Here is a 26,898-nt window from a genome sequence, read left to right as displayed (position 1 = left end):
GAGACCGGAGGGAAAAAGATCTTTAGGGAGGCCGAGACGTAGATGGGAGGATAATATTAAAATGGATTTGAGGGAGGTGGGATATGATGATAGAGACTGGATTAATCTTGCACAGGATAGGGACCGATGGCAAGCTTATGTGAGGGCAGCAATGAACCTTCGGGTTCCTTAAAAGCCATTTGTAAGCAAGTATATGATTATGTCTCGTGACCAGAATATTGTACGAAATGGAAATATAAAAATTGGAGATTTATCCTTCGAAGGGGTGGAAAAATTCAAATATCTTGGGGCAACAGTAACAAATATAAATGACACTTGGGAGGAAATTAAACACAGAATAAATATGGGAAATGCGATTTATTATTTGGTTGAAAAGCTTTTATCATCCAGTCTGCTCTCAGAAAAGCTGAAAGTTAGAATTTATAAAACTATTATATTACCAATTCTTCTACATGGTTGTGAAACTTGGACTCTCACTTTGAGAGAGGAACAGAGGTTAAGGGTGTTTGAGAATAAGATGCTTAGGGAAATATTTGGGGCTAAGAGGGATGAAGTTACAGGAGAATGGAGAAAGTTACACAACACAGAACTGCACGCATTGTATTCTTCACCTGACATAATTAGGAACATTAAATCCAGACGTTTGAGATGGGCAGGGCATGTAGCACATATGGGCGAATCCAGAAATGCATATAGAGTGTTAGTTGAGAGGGCAGAGGAAATAAGACCTTTGGGGAGGCCGAGGCATAAATGGGAGGATAATATTGAAATGTATTTAAGAGAGGTGGGATATGATTATAGAGACTGGACTAACCTTGCTCAGGATAGGGACTGATGGCGGGTTTATGTGAGGGCGGCAATGAACCTCTGGGTTCCTTAAAAACCACAAGTAATTTAATTTAATTTAATTTAATTTCTTCCTGTAACCACTACAGGTTGCCGTCGACAAAGAGTACCATGATGCAATAGAGTAAAAGCCTTGAGGCTTAGTGATAAATTGTTGTTAGAGTGAAAAAAAGAATTTGAATTATATTGAAACACATGATGTTAAACGAAGTAACGTCAAGGAGATGCGAATTAGTCATGGTCCATATGTATGATGCCTGAAAATAGCTATTGAGCCTTTGAGTGCTGCAATTGTTAGATCTCTTAAAATACTTTTATGCAGGCCAAAAGATTTACAGAAGTCGACTAGGAACCGGGGTATGGTCCCACGGGCTCCTATCATTAGTCCCGTAATGACGATGGATTCCAGATGGTACTTGTCCTTATAAAAACTGATGGAAGGTTCATATATATTCCTTTTTTCCTCGTGTACTTCTTCTGGCTGGTGTTCGTGCGATTCGAATCTCACAGTAGGGTCTATGATGTAACCTTCAAGAGAGGGAGTTTAAATGCAATTATGTCAATTCTTCGATTACTGCCCTCACTGGATATGCCATGTACTTCTTCATATACTGAATAACCTTTGTTCCTTAAGGCAGTTGCTATTATAGATCTTACTGTATGATGCCGCGTATTTCGTAGAAGTTCACCGTGTGGACAGGCCCCCAGGACATGGGCAAGGGTTTCAACCTCCCTGTCGCAACGTCGACAGAGGTTACTGCCCGAAGACCTGCCAGGTACACTACGCACAGCTGACACGTTCGCATTCAACTTGATTGCGTCCCTCCACTCACTACAGGAAAGACCCTTGTGATTCCAGATCCACTTATTGGCCGGGGTATATTGTTGGTATAAGAGCACGCCTTTGCCTTTATGTTTTTTCTGGCTCCAGTTCTCAAACTCCTTTTCTCTTAATACTTGCCGTACCTTTCGCGTATCTACAGTGCCGTACTTGTCCAAAATATTTGCTGATTCGGTGATATTGAATGCTGTGAGACTGGATGTAATTTCTTGGGATAATTTCCTTGTAGCATGTAGGAAGGAATTATTGGATTTAAGCAATTTCTTACATTCGTTTATATTTTGTAAGTGTAATTCCCATGCTGAACAGAATAAACCTAATCCCTTGAATTTTGTGTCTGTATACAACATATCTGTAGGGAGGTCATTAGGCAGTTGCAGTATTTCTTTCAGCACACCCCTTATCATAATATCTGCATCCACTATGAATTATTATTATTATTATCAGCATCATCATCATCATATTAGAATGCTTGATTAATATTAATGTATGTTAAAAAGGAAGTGCATTATATTTTTCTTCTATTTGTGTTTATTGGATTTGTGTTACCTCATCAGTCATCATTTTATTTGTATTTATTTCTACGAATTATGTTACCTAATTACTTTAATTTATCAATAATATTACTCTTCACCAAAGAGAACATGGTTGTATTGAAGGCTGTTATAAAATAAATAAACATTATGTTCTTCAGTTTAAGATTCCACGTTTTATTGATTATTTTACCCACTTTCCGTAATAGTAAATAATTCTGTGTGTTATTTTTAAGTGTTTTAGGCAGCGCTTCATGGAGCCCGTTTCTTTCTATCTTTTTTTTTTTTTAATTTGCTGCAGCATTTAACGTTTACATCACATGTTAATTTATTAGCTGTTAGTACGGTATTATAAATCATTTTATCAATTTTATTTCGTCTGTCATATATAACAACACTGGAAGTTAAATAGGCCTTTCATACAAGATAACTCAGCAAATAATTGTAATCACGCAAATTAAATTTGCAACCGCCATTTTGCAATGAAGAGAAGCACTTTTTTCTCGTTAATTGGCAAAGCGAAAGTGCTTTACTACTACACTTTTAAAACATGCTTGGTTTCACTTTCAAAGTACATTCTAAAATCGACTCAATCTATCTAAATTTTAAATCTGCCGCCACAAATTTGTACTCTGTACTGTACTCGGTTCAACCGAGTAATGACGTCACAATAACTGCTCCGAACCGAACCGCTCCGCTCCGTCCCCAGCCCTATACTACATGTTGTAGTAGAATATCAGAATTGTCTGTTGTCATCTGTAACATTAGTAGGATATGCTGTTGGAAGTCCTTTTAGAATTCTCGCAGATGTATCTAAATACTTCCTCCGAACAATTCACTTTTTCCCCAGCCCTATACTACATGTTGTAGTAGAATATCAGAATTGTCTGTTATCATCTGTAACATTAGTAGGTATATGCTGTTGGAAGTCCTTTTAGAATTCTCGCAGATGTATCTAAATACTTCCTCCGAACAATTCACTTTTTCACCCATAATACACAATCTTCTTTATGTTTCTTTCTTTATTCAAAGTTATAAATCATCTCCTCAACCAACAAAGTTGCGACTATTAGGCAAGTGCCATGAACAAGTTCAACATCACTTACATATTATGTCCCCATGCAATATTCAGGTAACAACCTCACTTGACAATGGCACTGGCGAGGCAAAATACAGAAATCTGTGTAAACCTTTACTGGCGCAAAAGTACGACTGGCTTATTAATTGGCGCCAATAAATCCATGCATGTGTAAAACCACCTTTACCTTGTTGCACTATACTTGGCAACACATTCTGCAGACACTTTATGTTTTCAATTTCAATTATAGTCAGCTGTCTGAACTCTATTAAAAAATACGTATTTTTAACCAAGGTTAAATATGCAGTGCAGCATACGTATCTAATGAAGTCGTATGAGTTGTGTTTACACAAGTTTTTGATGGTTGTGTAGTCTCTGGAAAGCACAATTGAAACTTACATAAACACAACTCGTACAACTTCTTCTTCAGTAGTCATGTTTCAACAGGGAAAATGCATTGTTGTACTGTGTATCTAATCTTGGTTAATGTATTTGTTAAGACAGTTCAGACCAGAGTGCTGCATTGGAGTTAAATCGCTCGCTTGAACTCGGTCGAGTGTCGCACCCTCGAGTGAGATACGATCGGTCGTGATATGCTCGTAATAAATAGAAGCACAGTACAAGGTCATCTCACCGACATGTCCTATCTTGTATGGAAGGCGACAGATAAGATACACATATGTTTTGCTCACACGGTAAAAATAAGGCTTTATTTTCTGTGTTTATGACAAACGTTTAATGGAACAGTCAATGGAATGTACCACAACAGGAACATGAAGTTATAAATAAAATAGTATAAAAAACTTCGATATACAGTTATTATTGCTAATTAATAATTATTCAATATTTGATTTACCACATATATATAATATGATAGGTCCATACATAGTGTTCTGCCTATATACTGCGACAATGTAGAAACGTTTTACAAAATATCATTGATATAGCAGTAGATTAATAACAATATTAGTACAGATATAATGTCACAGAAAATATAATAAAATGAATAACCATGCTGCGCAAATGTTACAGACGCAAAGACTGATACACTAATTATTAGAGATTATTAATATTATTATTATTATTATTATTATTATTATTATTATTATTATTATTATTACTACTACTATAAAACTTGATACAGTTTTGCATTATCATGATTGTGTTCTCCATTTATAACAACTACATTTACATCCAATAACATCTAACAGATGTGGCAAAAACAAAATCACTCCTGTGTGAAAAAAAAAAAAAAAAACATTTTCCTACAACATTTATATTATATTTTAAAGCAAGTTTTGTAGTTGTACTATGGAGAGGTTAGTTAAACATTGCAAAGTTTTGAAATGATAAACATCTATGATGTTACTACACAGTTCATCACTATAACAAGAACAAATGTCTAACGCTCGGCTTATACCGTTCGAGGATTTATCGCTCGTGACAATTTTACCCATAATGCATGTGTGCTACCTATCAGATTATGCTATGAACTACTTGGTGCTCGAGTGAAAACGTTCGATGCAGACCTCTGGTTCAGATAGCTGACTAACTGAGATTGACAATGCACAGTGTCAGCAGAATTGTGTAACAATTGATAAAAAATCATATATTGTGCTTAAAGAAAACCTAAGTTACTGGCATTCTTACCACGCTGAGAGATTTGTGTGTGATTGGGTTTTCCCGATCTCATATAAAGAACGTAATGAAGGACATTTTAAGCAACTGATCTAAAATTTAGGTAAAATTCTATCCATGGAATGGTAAGAGTATTATCTGCAAGAGATGGCAATCTGCTTGCCAAACTGCAGTGCCAAGAGGTTGCAGGAGTCCTTTAGGTTTGACTCTCCTGTATTAAAAAGACGTCATTTCTGGACACACAAAAATCACACAACAAGGAAAAATATAGTCAGGAAGATCCGTAAGGGATGGCATTATAGCTGCAGACTTTGCCCAGACTGATGACTGGTAAATAGCAGGTCACTAATCAATACTACAGTATATGAAAGAAATGTCTTATAAGCTAAACAAATATTAACCGATTACATTGGAAACAGTAATTCTCTTTATGATGGTTTTCACTGCTGAATAAATCTTCAAAATGGAAGTAAATGTAACTCAGCAGTATGCAGTAAGTTTTAAATGTAGTAAGCCATAAACAACACAAAATTCAGACTGATTTAATTATTATGGTAGGAAAAAGTCTATTTCTTCTATCACATGGAGAATTTTATTATACAAACATTTTATGAATTGTCTATTTCCTTAACTGAGAACTCTAAAGATAAAGCCACAAAGGTTCAAAACAATGAAGAAGCTACAGATAAGAGCTTCTGTAAGAATATTATATTATATGCTGAGTGGTATGTTTAAAAACTTCGTTTACCAATATGTGTTTCTGGACAAAAATTTAAAGAAAGTTTCTGTATACATGGAGTGACAAGTGCTTCTTTATTGGAATAACGTCTAGTTGAATCTACATTTCTTAGGAGCACACTTGTCTCATCTTCTTAATGGTGTGTTATTAAATGCAAGAAAATAAATGTGGATAATGCACTATGAAGCCCCACCATTCCTCTCACATCGCATTAGAGATAATCTTAAAGCAGTAGCTTAGTAATAAGACACTACACGAAGGCACAATAACATGGCCATCTAGCACACCAGACTTCATTTCATCAGACTTATCTGTAGGGTCACTTGAATACCAGTATTTTTCATAAACATGTGAATAATGAAAGAAACCTGAGTCAATGAGATGTGAGACTATGTGAATTTGCCAGTCGTGTGTGCAATGTGCTCAAATTGTATAGAGAATCTAACTTTGAGGAGCACCAGTTATAAAGGATAAAATAATATGACAGTCTGAAATGAAATCGTTAATTGGAACTTATTCGTAGGCATTATTCCGATAAGGAAGCACCTTTCACTCCACGTCCACGGGAACATTTGTATTTATTTTTTATTCGCAAATATGCACAAGAAGTTTACATGAACATATGAGATTCATCCAGGAAGTAAGTTCCAATGGCTGCTGATTAAGAAAACAAAAAAAACATCAATAAGTAAGAAATATTTATTGCACTATTTACAGAGATTCACTAACTACTTCTCAACATAGTCACCACCGTTATTGAGGCATTTATCGTACCGGTACACCAACGTTTGTATGCCCATGTCATAGGATTCTGCCGCCAACATCTGGAACCATGAAGTCACTGTCATCTGTACCTCAGCATTGTTGTGGAAACGTTTTCCTGCCAGAAAAAGCTTCATGAGACGGAAGAGATGAATGAAAGTCACTTGGCGCGAGGTTGGGGCTGTAGGGTGGGTAGTAGAAAATCTCCCATCCAAACTGAAGCAACAGATTTCGTGTGGCGTTGGTTGTATGAGGTCGTGCATTGTCGTGCAAAAGTGTAATGCCTCTTGTCAGCATTCCATGTCTCTTGTTCTGGATCGCCCTCCAGCGAGATATCTGGGGGAAATTGACCAGAAAGTTCTGAAATTGTGAAGTGCCAGTTCTGCAAAACTGCTTGCCACACACTTTCCATCAGTTCTGGCGTCACCAGGGACGGTCGGCCACTATGGTCTTCGTCGTGCACATTGGTTCGGCCTTCAATGAATTGTCTGTACCATTGTCTGACCATACTGTCGCTCCTAATGTCGGGTCCATATATGTTGCACAATTGGCAGTGAATCTCTGCTGGAGATTGCTTTTAAGCATGCAGAAATGGGATAACTGCACGAATCTCGCAGTTGACAGGAGACAATATCAGTGCAGCCATTTTCTCCTAGTGCTCTGCAATAACTACTGCTGTCACAAGACTGAAACTGCACTGCACTATTCCCACATAACCCCTCTCTACTGCTATGCATATGCATTCCCGTACAACTAGTCATGCCATCTCTGGATGTGATTGGAACTTACTTCCTGGTTGAACCTCGTATTTACGACTCTCAGTATATAAAGTTGCATTCATAATCAAACATTTCATAACACGAAATTTCACCAAAACAAACTGTTTTTCTGTGAAATGAATCACTTTCATATCTAAATCAGAATTCGCTGTCTAATGTCTCAGCTTTCTCACGCTGTCATCACATCAAATCAAGTACAAACTCATAAATACATTTTCACTTACTTTTTTTCTCTTGCCCTTGGCAGGAAGAGGCGGCAGCTCAACCATGAGATCTGGAGGGTTGGCAAGCAGTTCCTCGGCAAGTCTCACTCCCAGAGTGCAAGCCTCCTTGCCATGACCATGTGCATGAAGGCCTTCTGCTCTGGCAAAGAGGATATCCCACATGTCATCTGTTTTCTTCAAGTTTGCAAAGACAGTAGATGGTGACAGAGGATTCTGCTCATCTCGTTTCGATAACTTCTTTTCAGTAGCCCCATTGCCAATGATGTTGCTAATTCCGTTACTAGTGCTACTGACTCCTACTCCCACATTACTAACCACTCCTCCATTACTCTGCGATAACAGAGCTTTGGGATCGTAGTAGTATACGTTGTACTCATCTCCAGACTGTTGAGAGTCAGAGTTTGAAGATGATAATGATTCATCTTTGGACGGTCGACGGGAGGCTTCTGAGTCTTCTGGGGGAGAAGCACCACCTCCTGTAATAAACATGTCAAGAAATCCTTTTCAATAAAGTTGTCGTATTAAGAAATTCCATCTGCAGCCATCCAATAAAGAGCAAAAATATGAGAAGTGATTAAATGAAACCCGTTGATTTCATCTGTCCTTTGAATCATATTAGCTAATTCAAACTGGCATATAGCATTCTTTATTTTAATACAAACAATTCTGAGCTTCAGTGGCTGATCATGATAATATCTTTGAAAAATATTGGAGTGCAAGAGGTCAAATGACTTTATTGTCAAACGCCTGGTATTAGAAAACAACAACAACAGCAATAATTCTGAGCAGCTGATACGAAAGACAGCTTGTGAAGCCTCATCAAAAAATAAGTGGTTGTGGTGAAAAGTTTATTAAAAAATGAACCAAACAGCAGCTGTTCATCTTTCTCAGTACTGAAGGTTGCCAGTCTAAGAAATCTCATAGATGAAAAATCCTTAACCTTTTTTGTAGTGACCAGTAACAAAAGATCATATAACTTAATGACAATTGTATGACAATGTGCACTCATATCTTGTGACATCCAAGAGAACCCACAACAATAGCAAATACATTGAAAATTTTAAATTTGAGATACAATTAGAGCAAACAGCCAAAGAATTACTTCGACAATGGTATTAAATTTTTTTTTTTTTAAACACTCCAAGAACAACTTGAACACATAATATGAAAATATATCCTAACATCAAACATCCCTATTTGCATAAACAGATAACACATTAACAGATTGTGATACAAGTGAAAATGAACAAGAGCAAGTTTCATTTCATCATATCTTGCTCATGTCATTGATGAAAAATAAAATAAAACACAAATATAAAAAATTAAACAACTATAATGGAATCAATGAAGACTTTTAAATGTTACAGAGGACAAGCTAACAAAGAAGGAAACAGAAACTGGTCACACGACCATCCCAAGATTAGTGTACCATTAAGAGTCAGAAGGAGTTTTAAGAATAACCGTGAAGTAAAAACCTCAGCAAAATGAAAACAAAAACTGGAAATAAATTTCGAAGGACAGACCACAGAATAAAGAAGAACTGTGGACAGACTATTAATACCAGATAAACCTAGAATAATAATAGCAAAATTCCAACTTAGAGAACATGATTGATGACAGTTCACTTGTATGAGTAAAAATTTACCCATTTCAACATGTAACATGGCTCTGTAGCACCTTACAATTGCCAGAAACCACTCAGCAAACTACTACATATTAGGACACCAGAAGAAAAAATGGAGTTCTCCTTAATTTGAGTTTCACATATTACTATCACTAATAAATGCAAGAAATATGGTTTTGAATTTATATCACTAGACTTTTTTAAACATAGTTTGTTGCTTTTCAATGGTATCTAAAACTTTCATAGACTCTTCCAGCATGATAATAGATAGGAGCACTTGTAAAGCAGAATTGACTAACTCCAGTTTTACGGCAACAGGTGATGATAATGACTGAATGATCGAATTTTGTCGACAGTGAGAAACAGTCAAACTTTGCTTAGAGCCCCCTTTATATTAGAGACAGTGTTTTTTAGTGAGCCATTTGGATCCCTGACTGAGTTCCATTTTATATAACTTTAAGAGTAAAGATATGATTTATTCGACCAGTGAGGACAAATTATCCTATGTTAGTTATAAGCCACTATTTCACAATTATACATAGTATACAGCCTAATGCAAGGATGAAGGCACACCAATGCCATAAAAAGACAATTTTACAAGTAGAGAAACGACTGGTATATCATGAGATAATGTATTTGGTGGATCGCCTTTAGTATATTGTCATTGTTCCTGCAATAACTCCTATGTAACATATTTATCAGATTTCAGATTTTTGCTCTATTAAATAACTTAAATACTGAAATAGTGATACAGCAAATAATAAAATCTCTATTTGTAATTATATTTTTCTTTCGAAAATGTAAGAATTCACAATCTCCTATGTACCACTGCCATATAATGAATAAATGTGTTTTTTTTTCTTTCTACTGAAAAAAAACACACACACACATCATGTGGAAATGAACTTGAAAGTTACCTGCCAAAGCTCAGAAACCCAAGATTAATAATATTCAACATACAAGAAGACATTAAATTAGAGAACACTGCAGAGGCCATAGTATCACAAAATTCTGAATTAGATTTGAGCAAAAGTGACCTTACACCAAAATTCGTTTTTGAAGATAGGAAGAAACACAAGAACTTAATAATAGAAGTTAATTCTGAAACTAGAAAACGTCTGCTCGGCAGGAAGCTCAAAATAGGTTGGCATGTGTGCAATAATGATGATTACTTGACTGTCATGCATTGTATGTATGTATGTATGTATTTATTTACACTGCAAGTGGGCATGCACCCGGTGGCAGTGGTATACACAATATAAACAATACACAATAAAGAAATGATAAGCAATACACAATACAATTATACAATACACAATAGGCCTACAATTTTATACACAATACAATAAGAATACACAATATAATTTCACACAATAATAATAAAACATAAATAATATACCTAATTTAACATTACAACCTACATTACTATGTATAGGCCCTACATAAGTTTCAATAGTCTTTCACTTTATTCTCATCTCACTCACTGTAGTGGCACTATGACGCATTTCACTGACACTTTAGCACACATTTCACTGACACTTTAGCACACATTTCACTGACACTATAGAACACATTTCATCGACGCTATAAATTATCACTGATCGGAACTATTCACTGCACTGTAAAACCATAACTTCACTGACTCACCTCGCTTCACTGATACAACAGTTCAAATAAGTCAAATAATTACATCCTTATGCATACTGTACTTATAAGCAGAACTACATTTAAACTAAACATTTCTAGCCTAAGACCCTCTTACACGCCATTTTTAAATAATTTATCAATTCAAATCAAGGAAGTAACTCGTCAGGCTAAATAAATACATTTCACCTTAAAAAATTAAATGTTGAATGTCGCCTTAATTTTAATTTGCACTTTACACACAACTTTTTAAATTATTCTTGAATCTCCTTAAGGAAGGACAGCCCTCAAAGACCGCTGCAGGTAGGTCATTCCAATCATTTATAGTTCTATTTAAAAATGAGAATTTACCTACATCCGTTTTCTGTTTCCTACATTTGATTTTAAAATCATGATCGTTCCTACCATAGTACGTTGGCTTTTCTAACCGAGCCGTTATTTCTACCCATGCTTTCTAACCTAGATGTGCTCTATACAATGATGTTATTCTAGTTTTCCTAAGTCTGTTTTCCAAAGTTTCCCATTTAAGTTCTTTTATCGTATCGTTTCCATCTTCTCTTTTACCTTTAACAAATTTAGCTGCCCTATACTGGATTCTTTCTAAGGAATTTATCTGATATATTCTATAGGGATCCCAATATGTAGTTCCGTATTCCATTAACGGTCGCACTAACGTTAGATATGCTATTTCCCTCGATTTGGGGCTAGCCTTTCTCAAGATTCTCATAATAAAGTGAAGTGCCCTCCATGCTTTACCCGTAACATTATCAACATGCTCTCCCCAAGAAAGTTTGGAGTTTAAATACACTCCTAGGTATTTACAACATTGTACTTGCGGAATTACAACACCACTGAATCATAAATGCTGCAAGTATAATCACAGGAAGGAAGAATGCGTTGGGGAGATAGTATGCCCACACTGCGCAGAAAAACATGAAAGAAATGAGTGCAAAGCGAACAAGGAAAACCTGCGTTGCGTCAATTGTATTAATTATAATAAATACAATAAAACAGCGCCTGTGAACATAAACCATTCATCGCTTGACAAAACATGCAGTTGCTATGTAGCTGCCCTAAAAAAGAATGCAAATAGGACAGATTATTAAAACAGATAATCATAAACCTATGAATAAAAGTATCAAAACCCTGCGTTGTCTACAAGTCAATTTACAACACAAACGCATAGCAGCGAATAACCTGGTGCGAATTTTGAAAGAAAATGAAATAGACTTGGCATTTGTACAAGAGCCATACATTATAGGAAATAGTTTGTGCTGTATACCTAAATCGCTGAGAACATTTACGAGTGGAAATGGGAGGAAAAGATCAGCGGTGATCGTAAATAACAATGAAATAGATATAGTACTCATCACGCAACTCTCTGATGAAGACAACGTCGTAGTGGAAATGTCTTATAAAACTACGAAATTTTATGGAGTGAGCTCATATTTTGATTTCACCCAAGACATTCAAATAAATATCACGAGAATCGAAGAAATTTTGAACTATTCAAAGGGACAAGGCATACTAATAGCAGTAGATAGTAATGCTAGAAGCAAAACATGGTTCGACACGACAACAAACCTGCGAGGGAGAAGTCTGGACGACTTCTTGACAATCTCAAACTTAAACATTGTAAATGAGAGATCAGAACCAACATTCGAAACAATAAGAGCTAGTAGCTACGTAGATTTAACAATCGTTAATAATCAACTACTAAGACACGTAACGGATTGGGCATGCGGCGCTGAAGAAAGCTGCTCAGACCACAAGCTTCTGACATTTAATCTTCGAATGCTGAGGCAGAAGAAACACAATATTAATACATAATAATTGTTACAGCAAGATTAGATACATAATTAACGAAGGAGATTACAACAAATTTTATGGCATCCTTGTATCCAAGATTATTTCAAAATTTCACTCTGAGAACAATAATGAAGATTTGACGAAAATGGACCTAGATCTGAGCAAGAGATTTGAGAACTACGAGAATGTAGAAGAATTAACAAACCTGACTTTCTCTTGCATCACAGCAGCTAGCAAGGAAGCATTCCGTGTATCGACGGGAAAGAAGCATGCAATAAACAAGAACACAGTTTCCTGGTGGACAGACGAACTAACAGTGTTAAGGAAAAGGACAAATGCTCTACGGAGAAGATACCAAAGAATGAACACTTCGTTCCTGAAGACAGTGAAACAGAGGATAGAGAAATACATAAAGCAATCAGGAAGGAGATACAAGAGCCAATAGACACAGAAGACGACACAGCCTTCACGAAGGAAGAAATATTAAGAAACTTAAAAAAGTTCAACCCTAAAAAGGCTCCTGGGGAAGATGGTTTAACCAGTGATATTGTTAAAAGAGCTTTTCAGCTATTTCCGTTATTCTTTACACGGCTATATAACGCATGTCTAAATAAGGGGTGCTTTCCCAAAAACTGGAAATGTACAGTCATTCTCCCAATAATTAAGCCTGGAAGAGAGAACTGCAATGATGTCTCGAAATTTCGGCCTATAAGTCTTGTAAACACTGGTGGTAAATTGCTGGAAAAATTACTGATTGACAGGATATTATTCCACATATATACTAACAACTTGTTCAACAAAAACCAATATGGATTCACACCCCAGAGAGGAACAATTGATGCAGCTTTTGAAGTTAAAAACTACATAGAAAAAAGTTTGAATTTAAAGGAATGCGTAATTGTAGTCAGTCTTGACGTGAAAGGCGCATTTGATGCGGCCTGGTGGCCCGGTATTTTAAAGAATTTAAGAGAACTAAGATGTCCGAAAAATTTATACAATTTAGCAGTAGACTACTTTGGCAACAGAAAAGCCACACTTTCAATAAATAATTATACCACCGAAAAAGACGTTCAAAAAGGGTGTCCACAGGGGTCATGTTGCGGCCCAGGTTTCTGGAACGTCTTGTACAATTCATTACTAAATTTGAAGTTTAATAGAAGAACAAAAGTGATTGCCTTCGCGGACGACCTTATTATTCTAACAAAAGGGTCATGTAAAATAGAAGCAGGAAATATCGCAAATCAGGATATAATAAAAATCCAAGATTGGGCCACTGATAATAAAATAAAATTCAACGACAACAAATCCAAAGTTTTATTCATAACGAGGAAACGAAATGACGAGAGGGATGTCAACATCTATCTGAATCACAAACAGCTGGACCAAACTGAAGGAATTAAATATTTGGGAATATATCTGGACAGTAAATTTAACTTCACAACACATGTAGATCATACCGTACAAAAATCAATCGCTCTTGTCAATATGCTAGCCAGAACAGCCAAACTGCAATGGGGTTTAGGTTATAAAGCATTGAGAACAATCTATGAAGGAGCTTTACTCCCAGTTATGACGTATGGAGCTCCGGTATGGATAGAAGCAACACGAAGAAAGAAGAATATCGCAAAATACAGGAGAATACGAAGACTCATTAATATAAAAATTGCCAAAGCTTATCGGACAATCTCTTACGACGCCTCATGTATCATAGCTGGAGTACTACCAATCAATATACTCATAGAACAAACAGTACAAACCTACATTGCAACGAAAGTTCACAATGGAAAATACGATGCACTCCTGGAATTAACATTTTGGCGACATCCTTCAGAAATTCCTGAAATTCGTGAAGTGGAAAATGGTATTAAGTATACAATTGAGGCTTACACAGATGGCAGTAAATCCAGAGACGTCGGTGCAGCAGGAATTATTTAAGAAAATGGCACTCTAACAAGCGAACTAAAATTCAAACTCCATAGCCAGTGTTCCAACAATCAAGCAGAACAAATCGCAAGATTAAAAATACTGGAAAAAATAGAAGAAATTCAGAACGAAGACAATGACAAATCTGTTGCATTATATATGGATAGTAAAATTACTTTAGATTTATTGAAAAACAACTACAAAAGAAATCGATTAATAGAACTTATTAAAACAAAAATAATTAATTTGGCACGTTCGAATTGGAAATTACATATCGGCTGGATTAAAGGACATTCAGGAATAGAGGGGAATGAAATAGCAGATAGACTCGCAAAGCAAGCAGCAGCAGAAGACTGGGAAATTGTTTACGACAGAGTACCGAAAGAGGTTATTATAACACAGGAAAAAGAAAAAGGAATTGAAATATGGCAGCAACAATGGACAGACTCAAGGAATGGAGCAATAAGTAAGGCTTACTTCCCATCAGTGAAGAATAGACTACGACAGAAAATTCCCTTCTTCCCAGAATTCACAGCAATAGTAACTGGCCATGGAAAGCTGAGGGCATACCTTCACAGATTTAGACTTTCAGACAACCCAATATGTCCATGTGGAGAAGAAGAACAAACTGCAGATCACGTCGTATTCCAATGCAAAAAATTATATAAAGAAAGAAAGGAAATGAGTAAAAGAATAAGAAACATTGGCGCAGACTGGCCTACGACTCATGACAAGCTAGTTAGCAAGTATTTGCAAATATTCGTCCGTTTCATCAGCTCGATAAACTTCAATGATCTACGATAATATGCCAATTAATCATGACAGATTGCAATTAAAATATTATATTATACGATATCATAGTATCTTTGAAGATTATAGCTAAACACGTGTATATTATAATACGTTAGATACTGTAAACTGATGAATTGAAATTACAAAGCATGTAATATTACTATGTAATGGGGCATGTAGTTAATTAAAAAAAAAAACACGCACGCACGCACACACACGCACGAACCAAAATATCGGCGTCTATCTATTGATTAGGGTAAAAGAAGTCTAAAAGATATTTTTCTGCATAATCAGAATACAGTAGAATCCCTCTTATCCAGCAACAAAGGGACTAGGCTAGTTTCGGAGACGAGATTTTGCCAGATAATTGAATAAATATCGGTATATACAAAAAAAAGTTCGTATTTCATGGTGTCAAATGTTGAAACTGCATCCATGTGAAGCTTATTTCTCTATCACTTGCTCATAACTGAATAAACATAGAAACTGTGTGAATTTTCCTTATTAAAACACATCACACAATTTCAGGTTCGAATATTCACTGAAAATTAAAGTTCGTACAAATTTCCTAATGTGGCAACACTGACGAACAGAACATAACTAAATAAAGTGTATGGATTAAATTAAAATTATGGTTTATTTAATGACGCTCGCAACTGCAGAGGTTATATCAGCATTGCCATTGTGGCAGAATTTGGTCCTGCAGGAGTTCTTTTACATGCCAGTAAATCTACGCACTTAAATGCCATCGACCTCAGCTGGGATCGAACCCGCAACCTCGAGCATAGAAGGCCAGCACTATACCAAGTATGCTACCGACTGAAGTGTGTGGATTTTCTTTATTAAAACACATCACACAACACATATAATACACTAATTTTAGTTTGATTATTCACTGAAAATTAAAGTTCGTGTGAACTTTCTAATGTGGTAACACTGACGGCCTGAACATAACTAAATAAACATAAAAACTGTGTGGATTTTCTTTACTAAAACACATCACACAACACAATTTTAGGTTTGAATGTTCACTGAAAATGAAAGTTCGTGCAAACTTCCTACAGTAGCAAAACTGACTGGCTGTGGCAATGTGGCAGATTCATTTTTTTTTTTTTTTTTTGGCCAGCCAAAAGTGCCGTTGTTTTGGTATTGCTGGTTATTTGAGTGCCGGTTACGAGGAATTTTACTGTACTTATTCAGCATTCCTTAAGGAAATGTATCAAAAATTTGTATACTTGATGTGATCTGAAGAGGTGCGGTACTTTATTGGGACGACAAAAGGGTATCCAAATTTCCAAGTTTTTTGTGGGATTGGGACTCTAGAGCCAGAGAAAGAAACTGGGAAGTTACAGATTGGCCGAAAAAAAAACACTTGGTGCTAGTGAGAAAAAATGTTATAAATCACCTACTAATTGATTCTCAGAAAGTTTTGCTATCCCCCTTTACATATCAGAACTAGGGATAATGAAGCAATTTGTCAAAGCTTTGAACAAAAGTAGTCTATGTTTCCAATATCCTATTTAGAAATTTCTAATGTTATCCAAATGAAAAGTGAGAGACGGCATTATTTACTGCCCACAGATTTGCCAACTCATTAAGGATGCTAATTTTAGAAATATCATGACTGACTCAGAGCTTCAGGTTTGAGACTCATTCAAGAATGTGATCAACAAGTTTTTGCGGAATGTTAAAGGTGACCAATATGAGCATAATGTGAAAATCATGCTCGAAAAGTTAAAGACATTCGGATGTAACATAAGTTTGAAGTTAAATTTTCTGCATTCTCATTTTTAATATTTCCCGGAAAACTTAGGTGCACTATGTGAAGAAGGGGGTGAGAGATTCCATCAGGACAAAAACCAGATGGAAACGATGTACCAGAGTGTATGGGACATCTACGTCATGGTTGACTACTGTTGATGTTTAATTAAAGATCACAAACACTTGTCAATTCAGCGTTTGTTTTCAATAAAGAGAAAGAGAAAATAGTTTTCCTAAGCTATGTTTGAAATTTCGTGATCCATTTTAAACTTTTGTATCTGTAGAATTGAGATTTTATGATGTTTTGCAGTGTTTCATGCATTTTACAGTGTGCTTAAAAATTAGAAACTTAAAAAATTAAATATTTCTTTTCCACATGGTATGATACGTGATATGAAAAAATGGTAAACAGATTTCAATTCATCACATCAAAATTAGGTTTAGAGACTTTGTTCAACTCTGTACTGCAAAATAAAAATTTAATTTTGCAGGCCAGTGGAATCATAGAAAACAGATTAAATAGAAACAGACTGATTAAAAAAACTATGTGTTATTAAGCTGCATGAACATAAACACAAAAGAACACACATTACTTTCAAGTTACTTTATGAACAAATAATTTTGAATATTTTAATAGTTCATAATTTTTTTATCTTTATACATGCATCTTTCTCTAGGAGTCATATGATAATATGATAATATCTTTGAAAAATATTGGAGTGCAAGAGGTCAAATGACTTTATTGTCAAACGCCTGGCATTAGAAAACAACAACAACATATGATGAAGCTGTAGATTACCTGTCAGTTATAAACATTGCCTGCATTTTACCACATGAGATGTATCTATATTACACAGGATAATTAACAGAGAAACGTGACATTATGATAGGAAAAATGGGAGTATCTGACAAAAACCTGCCCCAAACATTGTTTTTATTCAACATAAATTTCAAATAATTTGATGATATTTTAACTTGGTTCTATTATGTGGATGGTCCTGGGGCCTACCTAGCCTCTAACAGAAATGAGTACCACGCACATTTCTTTGGGAATAACGGCAATGGGCACGTAGAACTAACATCTCTACTGCCATTAAATGCCGATTGTTTGTAAAGGAGGAAGCCTTAATCTTTCGCTAACCTTTGAGCCGATTTGGCTTGTCATGGGGTTAACTTTACCTTCAGCGATGTAGAGAGCTAATGCTCTAATCATTTACTTACTGGTATGTCTATGATTAGAACATATAACGAAAATGCACTGAGTAGTAAAAAATTTAAACACTAACGTTTCTTTACAGAAGTTTATACTTCAATAATGTAACAACATTCTAAGCTTCAGCAACCTATTTGAAAAGTTCTTGATTATAAGTTTGTGCTGTCTTTCAATAGAAAACATTCGTCTTTCATGGCCGCTCTTAGTCCTGCCAAAGTGGCAAAAATATTGCATTGGTAGAGGATGAGCAAAGTCTTCATTTTGTGCCAGCAGTTATGTTTGGAAATTCAGAAAGAACAATACCTAAACCAGGAGGTCAGGTTCGAATCAATAAGGGCAGGACATTTGAGCACAATAACTGTTTTTTTTTTTTTTTGTGGTGCAAGTTCGCAATCAGCACACAACATATGTGGATGTTCAACACAGGAAATCTGATAATGATGCAAGGAGTTAAAAATTGATAGATGTGATAGGCCAGACAGAAGAGTTGAAGATGTAGCAGTGCATACTTCATCTCATTCCCCAGTTAGCAGCATTAGAGGCAGTGGCCATTAGGGTCGACATGCCAGAATTCCCTTTCTGCTTATGACAGCAGAATCTACAGTTTCACAGTTGCCAGCAACTTCAGTGAGAAGCACACTATCTGGGAGCAGTATTTGCTATTATTATTACACATTTGTTAACATTCTACAATTTTCTTCTCGATGCAAAACATTCTCCAAGAAGTTGGAATAGAGCTATTGTAATTCCTACTTATAAAAAGGGAGACAAGAAGGATTGTGGAAATTACAGAGGATATAGAAGAATTAGCCTCTTAAATGCAGGACATAAGATGTATGCAAAACATTTACAACACAAGTTAAATATATTTTACAGTGACATAGTGGCTTAAGAACAGAACAGATCTCGACAGGGCAGATCTTGTGCAGATGGTTATTTTACAGTCAAATTACTCATCGAGAAGAACAGAGAATTCAATATAGAGACTCATCTTGCATTTATTGATTTACAAAAGGCTTTTAATATGGTAAACAGGATTAAATTAAAATAAATTTTAAGAAATGTGTTTATAATTAATTAATAGCAATCATATTCAATATTTATAAAGAAAATTATATTGTAGTGCAAATGAAAGATGAACTTACTGATTGGAAATTCAATAACCAGGGAGTACGCCAAGGTTGCTACTGATCTCTCTTATTAGTTATAATACAGAGTTTTTCAAAAAGGACTTTACAACTTTATAAGCTTACAGAAATTTATTCACATATCTTACAGAAATGGTTAAGGTGACATTTTAAAGCACAATACTTCAAGTTTCTACCAAATAGTTGACTACCATCTGTGATAGTAAATTTCTTGCCACACACCAGGTGTCACTTTTGCAACTGCAGCATTAATTCGATTTCCCAGCTCAGCGAGACGGGCAGGTAAAGGAGGAATAAATACTCGATCTTTGACGAATTCCCACAGGTAAAAAATCGAGGGGGATCATATCTGGTGAGCGAAGTGGCAATACAGTTGGCCCTATCAGTTGCATGTGGATTTTCACTAACCCAGATTCTGCAGTTGTGAGTGTTCACTTTACCACTGGTATGGAATGTGGATTCATCACTGAAAATGACGTTGTCCAGAAATGTCTCATTGTTTCCTATTCGATCCAGTATTTGCGTGCAGAATTCTTGTGCCGTGGCCAGCTTGTATGGCTTCAAGTGTAAAAGTTTTCGTAGTACCTGCCAAACTGACATGCGTGGTATACCAATCCCATGAAAGGCATCTCTCGATTTTGTGGGGATACAGTTAAAGCTTTGCCTGACTTGTTCAACAGCAGCATAAGAAACTCGTGAGCAACTGGAGATTTGTCATGTCGCACAAAACAACTAGTCTCAACAAAATTCTAGTGCCAAGAGAATATTGTAGGCCTACTTGGAGGATCTTTACCATACTGAGTACGAAAATTACGTTGCACTGTAGTCGTGGACTTTGATTCATGAAACCAAAACATACAGCAAGCACATTCCACACCAGTGAAAGTAGCCATTTTATACTGCAACTGATGTAGCTCTATTGGTGTATGAATTCTGTACTACAGCACTACACGAGTCAAACTTGGTGCATTATCATTTAAAATGAAACCTGAACCGATTACATAAGAAATGTGGATAAATTTCTATAATCTTCTAAAGTTGTAAAGTTCTTTTTGGAACACAGTGTATGCATGAATGCTCTAAAGAGAATGGAAGCAGAGACACCATGGTAGCATTTATATCAACAGGCATTTAAATTTGGATATACTTTTATTTGCTGATGACACAGTACTTACTGCAAATTCAGAAGATGGTCTACACTACAGCACTCTAATTATAAACTTCAACTCCTAGCCTAACAGTATAACATGAAAATTTCTACAACTAAAACAAAAGTCATGGCTTTTAAAGGAACAAAGCCTATTCGTACCAAAATCTGTGTCTACAATAAGATTATTGAACAAGTCTCCTCATTTAAGTATACTTAGGATACCATGTCAGGTATGATAATGAAATTGACATACCAACCAAAATCCAAAACTATAATTGATCGATGAGAATCATTAATAAAGTATCTATACCCTCCTTGGTGCAGAAACATATGCTTACAAAATCTTGGCGAGACCAATGCTTAGATATGGTAGTGCAGCATTGACCATACACAAAAGAGACATAGGCAGAATAACAGCTAATGAAATGAAGTTCATGAGACGATACAAGACTAGACCAAAAGAAAAATGCAGACGTTCTTCAAGAACTCAAAATATCTTCAATTATGGACCATATATCTGCATACAGGACTATCTGGCAGCAACATCTTCAATCCATGGATTGAACCCGCATCCTCATCAGATTCTTAATTACCAATCCCAGAGGAAAGAGATCTTTAGGGAAACCATTAAAAAGATGACATGAGACTGTAATAGGCCACCAGGCCTAATACATGGAAGGATGATGCTGATGATGATGATGACTACTGTATAATTCCAAAATGGTTAAAAGTACAATGAAATTCATAATTATATTTTCAGAAGTACATTTAACATTCTTCCCTCAACATTTTCACAACATATTTATGCTCGAATTGAAAGAATGACAGGTTTTTTCCAAATTCGACATTAAATAGATACACTGTGATTGTTCCTAGGAAACCCATATATGTTCCAGATACTGCAAAACAGACTCCTGATATTTTGAACATCGCCCTCATCAAAGATCTCATAACCAAGTCGAGGACTAACTACCCTAGATGATCTTCCATCTGACCACCTACTGGTGATCATGGAGATCATGCATCCAGAACAGATTCCCCTAGCTGAAGCTCCAGCACGAGGAGACTGACTGACTGCTCTTTCAAGACCAGGCAGCCACTAATCTTCCACAGCTTCCCTCCTGAAGTCACGCTGACTAAGATAGACAGGTCTAGGATCTGAAGATCACCTACAATCAAGTCAGGACACTGTAAACGCATAAGCATACTGGTTAATTGAGTATAGGATGGAGATGAATCGCTTGAGCAGTTTGGATCAATAAGATGGTCCATGAAATGGTCGTGATTCTTGCAAGTCTCAGGTTGAGGCAACTGACAGCTGAAACATGTCAGATCCAAACGTCAAGGATAACAGCTGCAAAGTATTCTGTCATGTAAATACTAATTCAGGTAAACCAGGACAAAATTCGCTGTAGGTAGTCTTCCCTCATCATGTTGGAAAAATGTTCCTTCCACTTTATTCTCATATTATAAAGAGACTGAATGAAGCCACTAAGAAGTTGCAGGCAGGGCTGCACAGTAATTATGTCATTCAAAAAGAAAAGTTCAACAACTCTAACAGATGAAACAGCATACCTCACTATACATTTTCTAGGATATAAAGGCGTCTCAATGTGGATTCTCAGAACTCCAGATATGTATAGTCTGTATATTAACGCAGCTGTTTAGATAGAAATTAGTCTCATCAGAAAATCAAACTTCGCCTCCAAAAATTAACTGCATGATTCACAAAAGACAACAAAGTCTTTGTTTGTTATCTCCAGTTGGTGATTTCCTCAACTGGACTTTATATGAAAACATATTTTGTAAGTTTTTTTTTATTATTTTTAAGTGAATGATTGTTTTAAACTGAGTTGTTGCAACAGACATTTGACAGATTTCCCAGGGCTACAAATAAAGCACTTACAGCATGCATGCATGCAATGTTTCCATGTGCTCTAATGAATTCAGTCTGCCATCAACGTCTTTATTTGTTGTCCAAGGTGGAACCTGTTCTTTTGAATTTCTTCAACAATCTTTCAAATTAATGATTGTCGTGAAACTTCCATGCACTGAAATTTTACTCTAAATTCATGCTGAATCATGACAATATTGATAGAATGGTAAAATGTTTCACACAAAACACTCTTTGTTCGATAGTGTACGCCATTTTGTTTACTAGTAGAGTTAAATGCATTATTAAGATTTACACATTAAACACAAAAAACTCATAAGTCTGGTGTTGTGAAATACCAAAATCATTCATATAGGGAGTCAAACAGCACTCCTGTCATATCTGAACACTACACTCTGGCAAGCGGATTACCAACTCTTGTGCATAATGTTCTTTTCATTCCATCTCATGGCACCACAGTGTTGCTAGTGATCCATTGTGTAACTAGTGAATTATTTATTTAAGGGAATGGAGAGAACCTTGTCCGAATTCAGAGCAGTTCTTGAAATTATTTTCATTAAATTATATACACACAATGCAGCAATACTTGAAGTTCTGGGACAAACACTGGAGTACATCCTCGCTACTATTATGTATTAGCCATGTACAATGTTTCTTCTTATCAAGAAATGAGCGAGCCAATTATTAATTAAATAACTTAACGACAGTGTTTCGATGTTGTGTAATCTCTGGAAAGTGCTATCGAAACTTGCATAAACACAACTCGTACAATCTCTTCTTCAGTAGATATGTTTCAACGAGGAATATGTGCTGCTTTACTGTGTACCTAACCATCTTTAAAAATACGTGTGTATTTCTCTATTGAATTGAGACACTTGACATGGTGCAACACTTGATAAGAGAAACTCATGCATTGTGTCCTGGGCCAATCTTAAACCCAGTTGCCAGAATTTTTACTGAGCTGCGAAATTGCTGTGGGGCAATTAGTGCGTTGAGTTTTCCTGACTTCATGTACAGAACACCACAGAACTTTATACATTGCTGCAACATGACTACAGAACGTAATGGAGAATATTTTGAGCAACTGATCCGAAATTCAGATAAGATTCTCTCCATTTCCTTAAATAAATAATCCATCAGTTACGTGAAAGATCACTTGCCAGACTATAGTGCTGTGAGATGGCAAGAATGTTATCCACAACAGGTGGCTGCTTGCCAGACTGTAGTACAACAGGAGTGCCAGTCCTTAGGTTTGACTCCCTCTGTATTTGCATTTAAAAACACCGCGTCTCTTTGTAATGCCTCTGTATATTAGGAGTCTATTATAAGACTGAAGAAATTCTTAACTTTTTATTCTCAATCTTTAACAGCTTCCTTCAGTAGTTCGCCCACACATAACAAGTGCTCTTATAGCTAAACAGTAATCTCTTAGCAACAAGATACTGCCTGCTTGTTTGCTACCTGATCACAGAAAAATCATGAAGAAAATAGTCTGGTAATAGTGGAGTACCACTGCATGTTTCTGATTTCCAATAAATATTATAATAATATGAAATATAATGATTTCATGTTCATTATTCCTAGATAAATTGACTTATGGACGCTTAATATATAAAAAAAATCCACTCAGTAGTTAGGAAATTTGCTGTTCACAGACAGACAATTGGAGAGATACATATCCAAAAAATCACTTTTTCAGTATCAGAATAGTTGAATATGCATATTTCCTCCAAAAACGCGACTAAGATTTTCTGCAGCATCACAATAGCTTATCTTTAAACTTTGTATAATGAGTAGACATCGGATTTTTAGGCACTAAAAATTGCAGTTTTAGGCGCCTAAAATAAGCTCAAAATTTGTAAAATTAGGCTCTATTTTAATGAAAATAGGCATTTTAGGCACATTTAGGCACTTATTTCTTTCACTGAAATTTTTAGTTATACACTAAAATACGCACAAAAAAGTATGTTTAAACATTAAAAAAGAATACTATATTATATTTATAAACAGAGCTGCACAAATTTAATATATTGAAACTAATGAAATAATGATTATTGATATCAAGATTACTCATTTTAAGTTATTGAAATTCAGTTCCATGCTCAGACTTTATTATAATTATCCGCACAGAACACCACCAGAATTTTTTCTAAATTCTCCACAGTTAACCTTTGCCTTTTGTCACTGAGAATCATTTTGAAAGCAGAAAAACTTCTTTCAACCGAAACTGATGTGAGAGGCGCAAATTTTAAATTAGGTACAATAGAAACATCAATACTTACTGGAACATTTACACCTAATCCTAATTGTTGTATTGCCGTATTTCTATCACAAAGTTAGTGGGTTCGAACAATCAAAATTTTAATGACCTGCAAATACTTTAACTATCGGAATTTAAAAGGTTAAAGTGTAGTGGTCTTAAAAAGAATTATACCTTAGGATAGCTCAGTCAATGTATAAATATTATAGGCCTACTCATTAAAATTAATAGAATTTATATATTTCAACTATTGTTACAAACCTGTTTGCTACAAATCTTGCAGAATATTATTTTTCCATCATAAGTGAATTCTGAATATTCTGTTAGCCATTGCCGGATCAATGTAGATTTTGCACTTATATTTTTCGGCATTATCGCGTTAAACTTCACAGGAAAACGTCCTACCGCTCAAAACTTCTCAACACAAATAAGGTGAGGGAAAGAGCAACTGTTAACGAGCATTCAAATGAACCGTTGTTATTGAGATTCAATTGGACAAAAATACAAATTTCCACTTATTGTTGCATTGCCTGGTAGTGTTAACACTAGGAGGGCCATTCTTTTAAATATTTTGTAACGGTTTACCCTACTAATTCGCAGTTTTACGACTTTTCATAAATATTTCAAAAACACTCTTTCTCTAAAAATTGTGATTTTATAACACTCTGAAGGGCAGTACAGCTAATCGGTTTCAGACTGAAAACAGTCATTTTTATAGTATAGTATATCTCTGAATCGGTAGCAGCACATGTTGTGATTGTTGCCTGCTTCAAAACTAAGGTTGGTTCTTTGTCGGCATTTATGCCTCCAAACATGTTAAATTCGGTGAAATCTATTGCGAGTGTCGTGAGATTCAAAACATTTTGTTTCCTTTATCAATGGTTTCATGGCCGGTGTGAAGCAAGCTTTCCACTTTTTAAATGCTTTAAATTTCGCAGTGAATGCATGTATAAATTATAAAAAGTAAGAGTAAAATGCGAAACTTTACAGTGAGTTAGGCATTTTTAGGTGAATATTAACAAATTAGGCTCTAATAACCGTTTTAGGGCATTTTAGGGCACTATAAAACTCTTCGAATACCTTTCAATTTCCATGAAACACAAATATTAATAATTATTTTTACTTTTCTCCTAAAGAAACAAAATAGGCATTTGCCCTAGAATCCGATGTCTGATAATGAGAAAGTAAAATAAACACACCACAGTAGAAAAATCGAGGTGAACTACTCAAGATATGTGTACGAGGATGTTTGAAAAGATCGAGATGCATGGAAAAAAAATCAGAAGCAAATGCTGCATATACCACTAAAGAACTTACCTGAAACATCTGAATCTGCATCCAGTACTTCTGGTTGGGATACTGAAGGTGAAGTTAAGCTCGATGACTGTAGCTGAAGTTTTCTTTGTGATGATGAAGATGGCGATGGGGTACACATAAGAAAACTGGTAGAACTCTTTGAAGTACCAGTACTGAGGAATGACCTTGAAGAGTCAGATGGTGGAGGAGGAAGAAGATTCGAGTTGTTAGAAGTGAGATCAGAGAAACAACCAATACCGTCCATAACAGAAGAGACACTACCTGATGCTATGGAATTGTAATCCATACACAATTTACTAGGACCAGTCTTTCTTCTGCAGTTGTTATCACTATCTTCACTCTGACTTTCTGCACTGGGCACGGATTTGAGATGAGTGTTTCTAACAGACATAGAACTAGGACCAACACGTTGTTTCTTACAGGGATCATCTATGATCCTACCGATGCTGGTACTGGCTCCACTACTGCTGGCAGAATCACTTCCACCTCCTTCCTGTGAATCAGTGTCACCACCACCGACCTGCAGTGATGGTCCCATCAAAACACCACTCTCATTCAAGATGTCAGTATCTGCATCATTCTCGCAAAATCCTTCACTACTGACACTTGATCGGTTCCCGTCTCTGTCTCTGCTGCTATTAAGATCTGGCACTCCACCCAGCGTAATGGGAGAGAGCGACAAGTCATGGTGGGTGTACGAGAACTCTACAAGTTCGCTGATACGAGCAGGACGCTTGCTCATGCCTCCTGCATGATGACTACTGTGAATATGGCTCATGCTGTGTAAGTGTGGGTTGTGGTAGTGGTGATAGTGGTGATGGTGATGTGTGTGATGATGGGTCGTCGATGGATGCTCACAATTCAGAACAGCCTGTGACGAGTTTACCTGCAAAGAAACAATACATTATGTTACTATATCAGTC

General features: G+C 35.9%; 1 protein-coding gene across 1 annotated transcript in view; it reads right to left on the bottom strand.

Moving 5' to 3' along the window:
* Dora (zinc finger SWIM domain-containing dorado) overlaps nucleotides 1–26,898 on the bottom strand; it is a 260,924-nt gene that overhangs the window by 147,537 nt on the left and 86,489 nt on the right. The window contains exons 9-10 of the mRNA XM_069825149.1: nucleotides 25,976–26,861; nucleotides 7,441–7,916 (exon numbers count right to left, since the gene is read on the bottom strand). Coding sequence (XP_069681250.1) covers nucleotides 7,441–7,916; nucleotides 25,976–26,861 — 1,362 coding nt within the window. The remainder of the gene's footprint in view (nucleotides 1–7,440; nucleotides 7,917–25,975; nucleotides 26,862–26,898) is intronic.

This window comes from Periplaneta americana, chromosome 4 (genome assembly GCF_040183065.1).
Source record: "Periplaneta americana isolate PAMFEO1 chromosome 4, P.americana_PAMFEO1_priV1, whole genome shotgun sequence".
Classification (NCBI taxonomy): domain Eukaryota; kingdom Metazoa; phylum Arthropoda; class Insecta; order Blattodea; family Blattidae; genus Periplaneta; species Periplaneta americana.
This window is presented reverse-complemented; position numbering and strand designations above follow the sequence as displayed.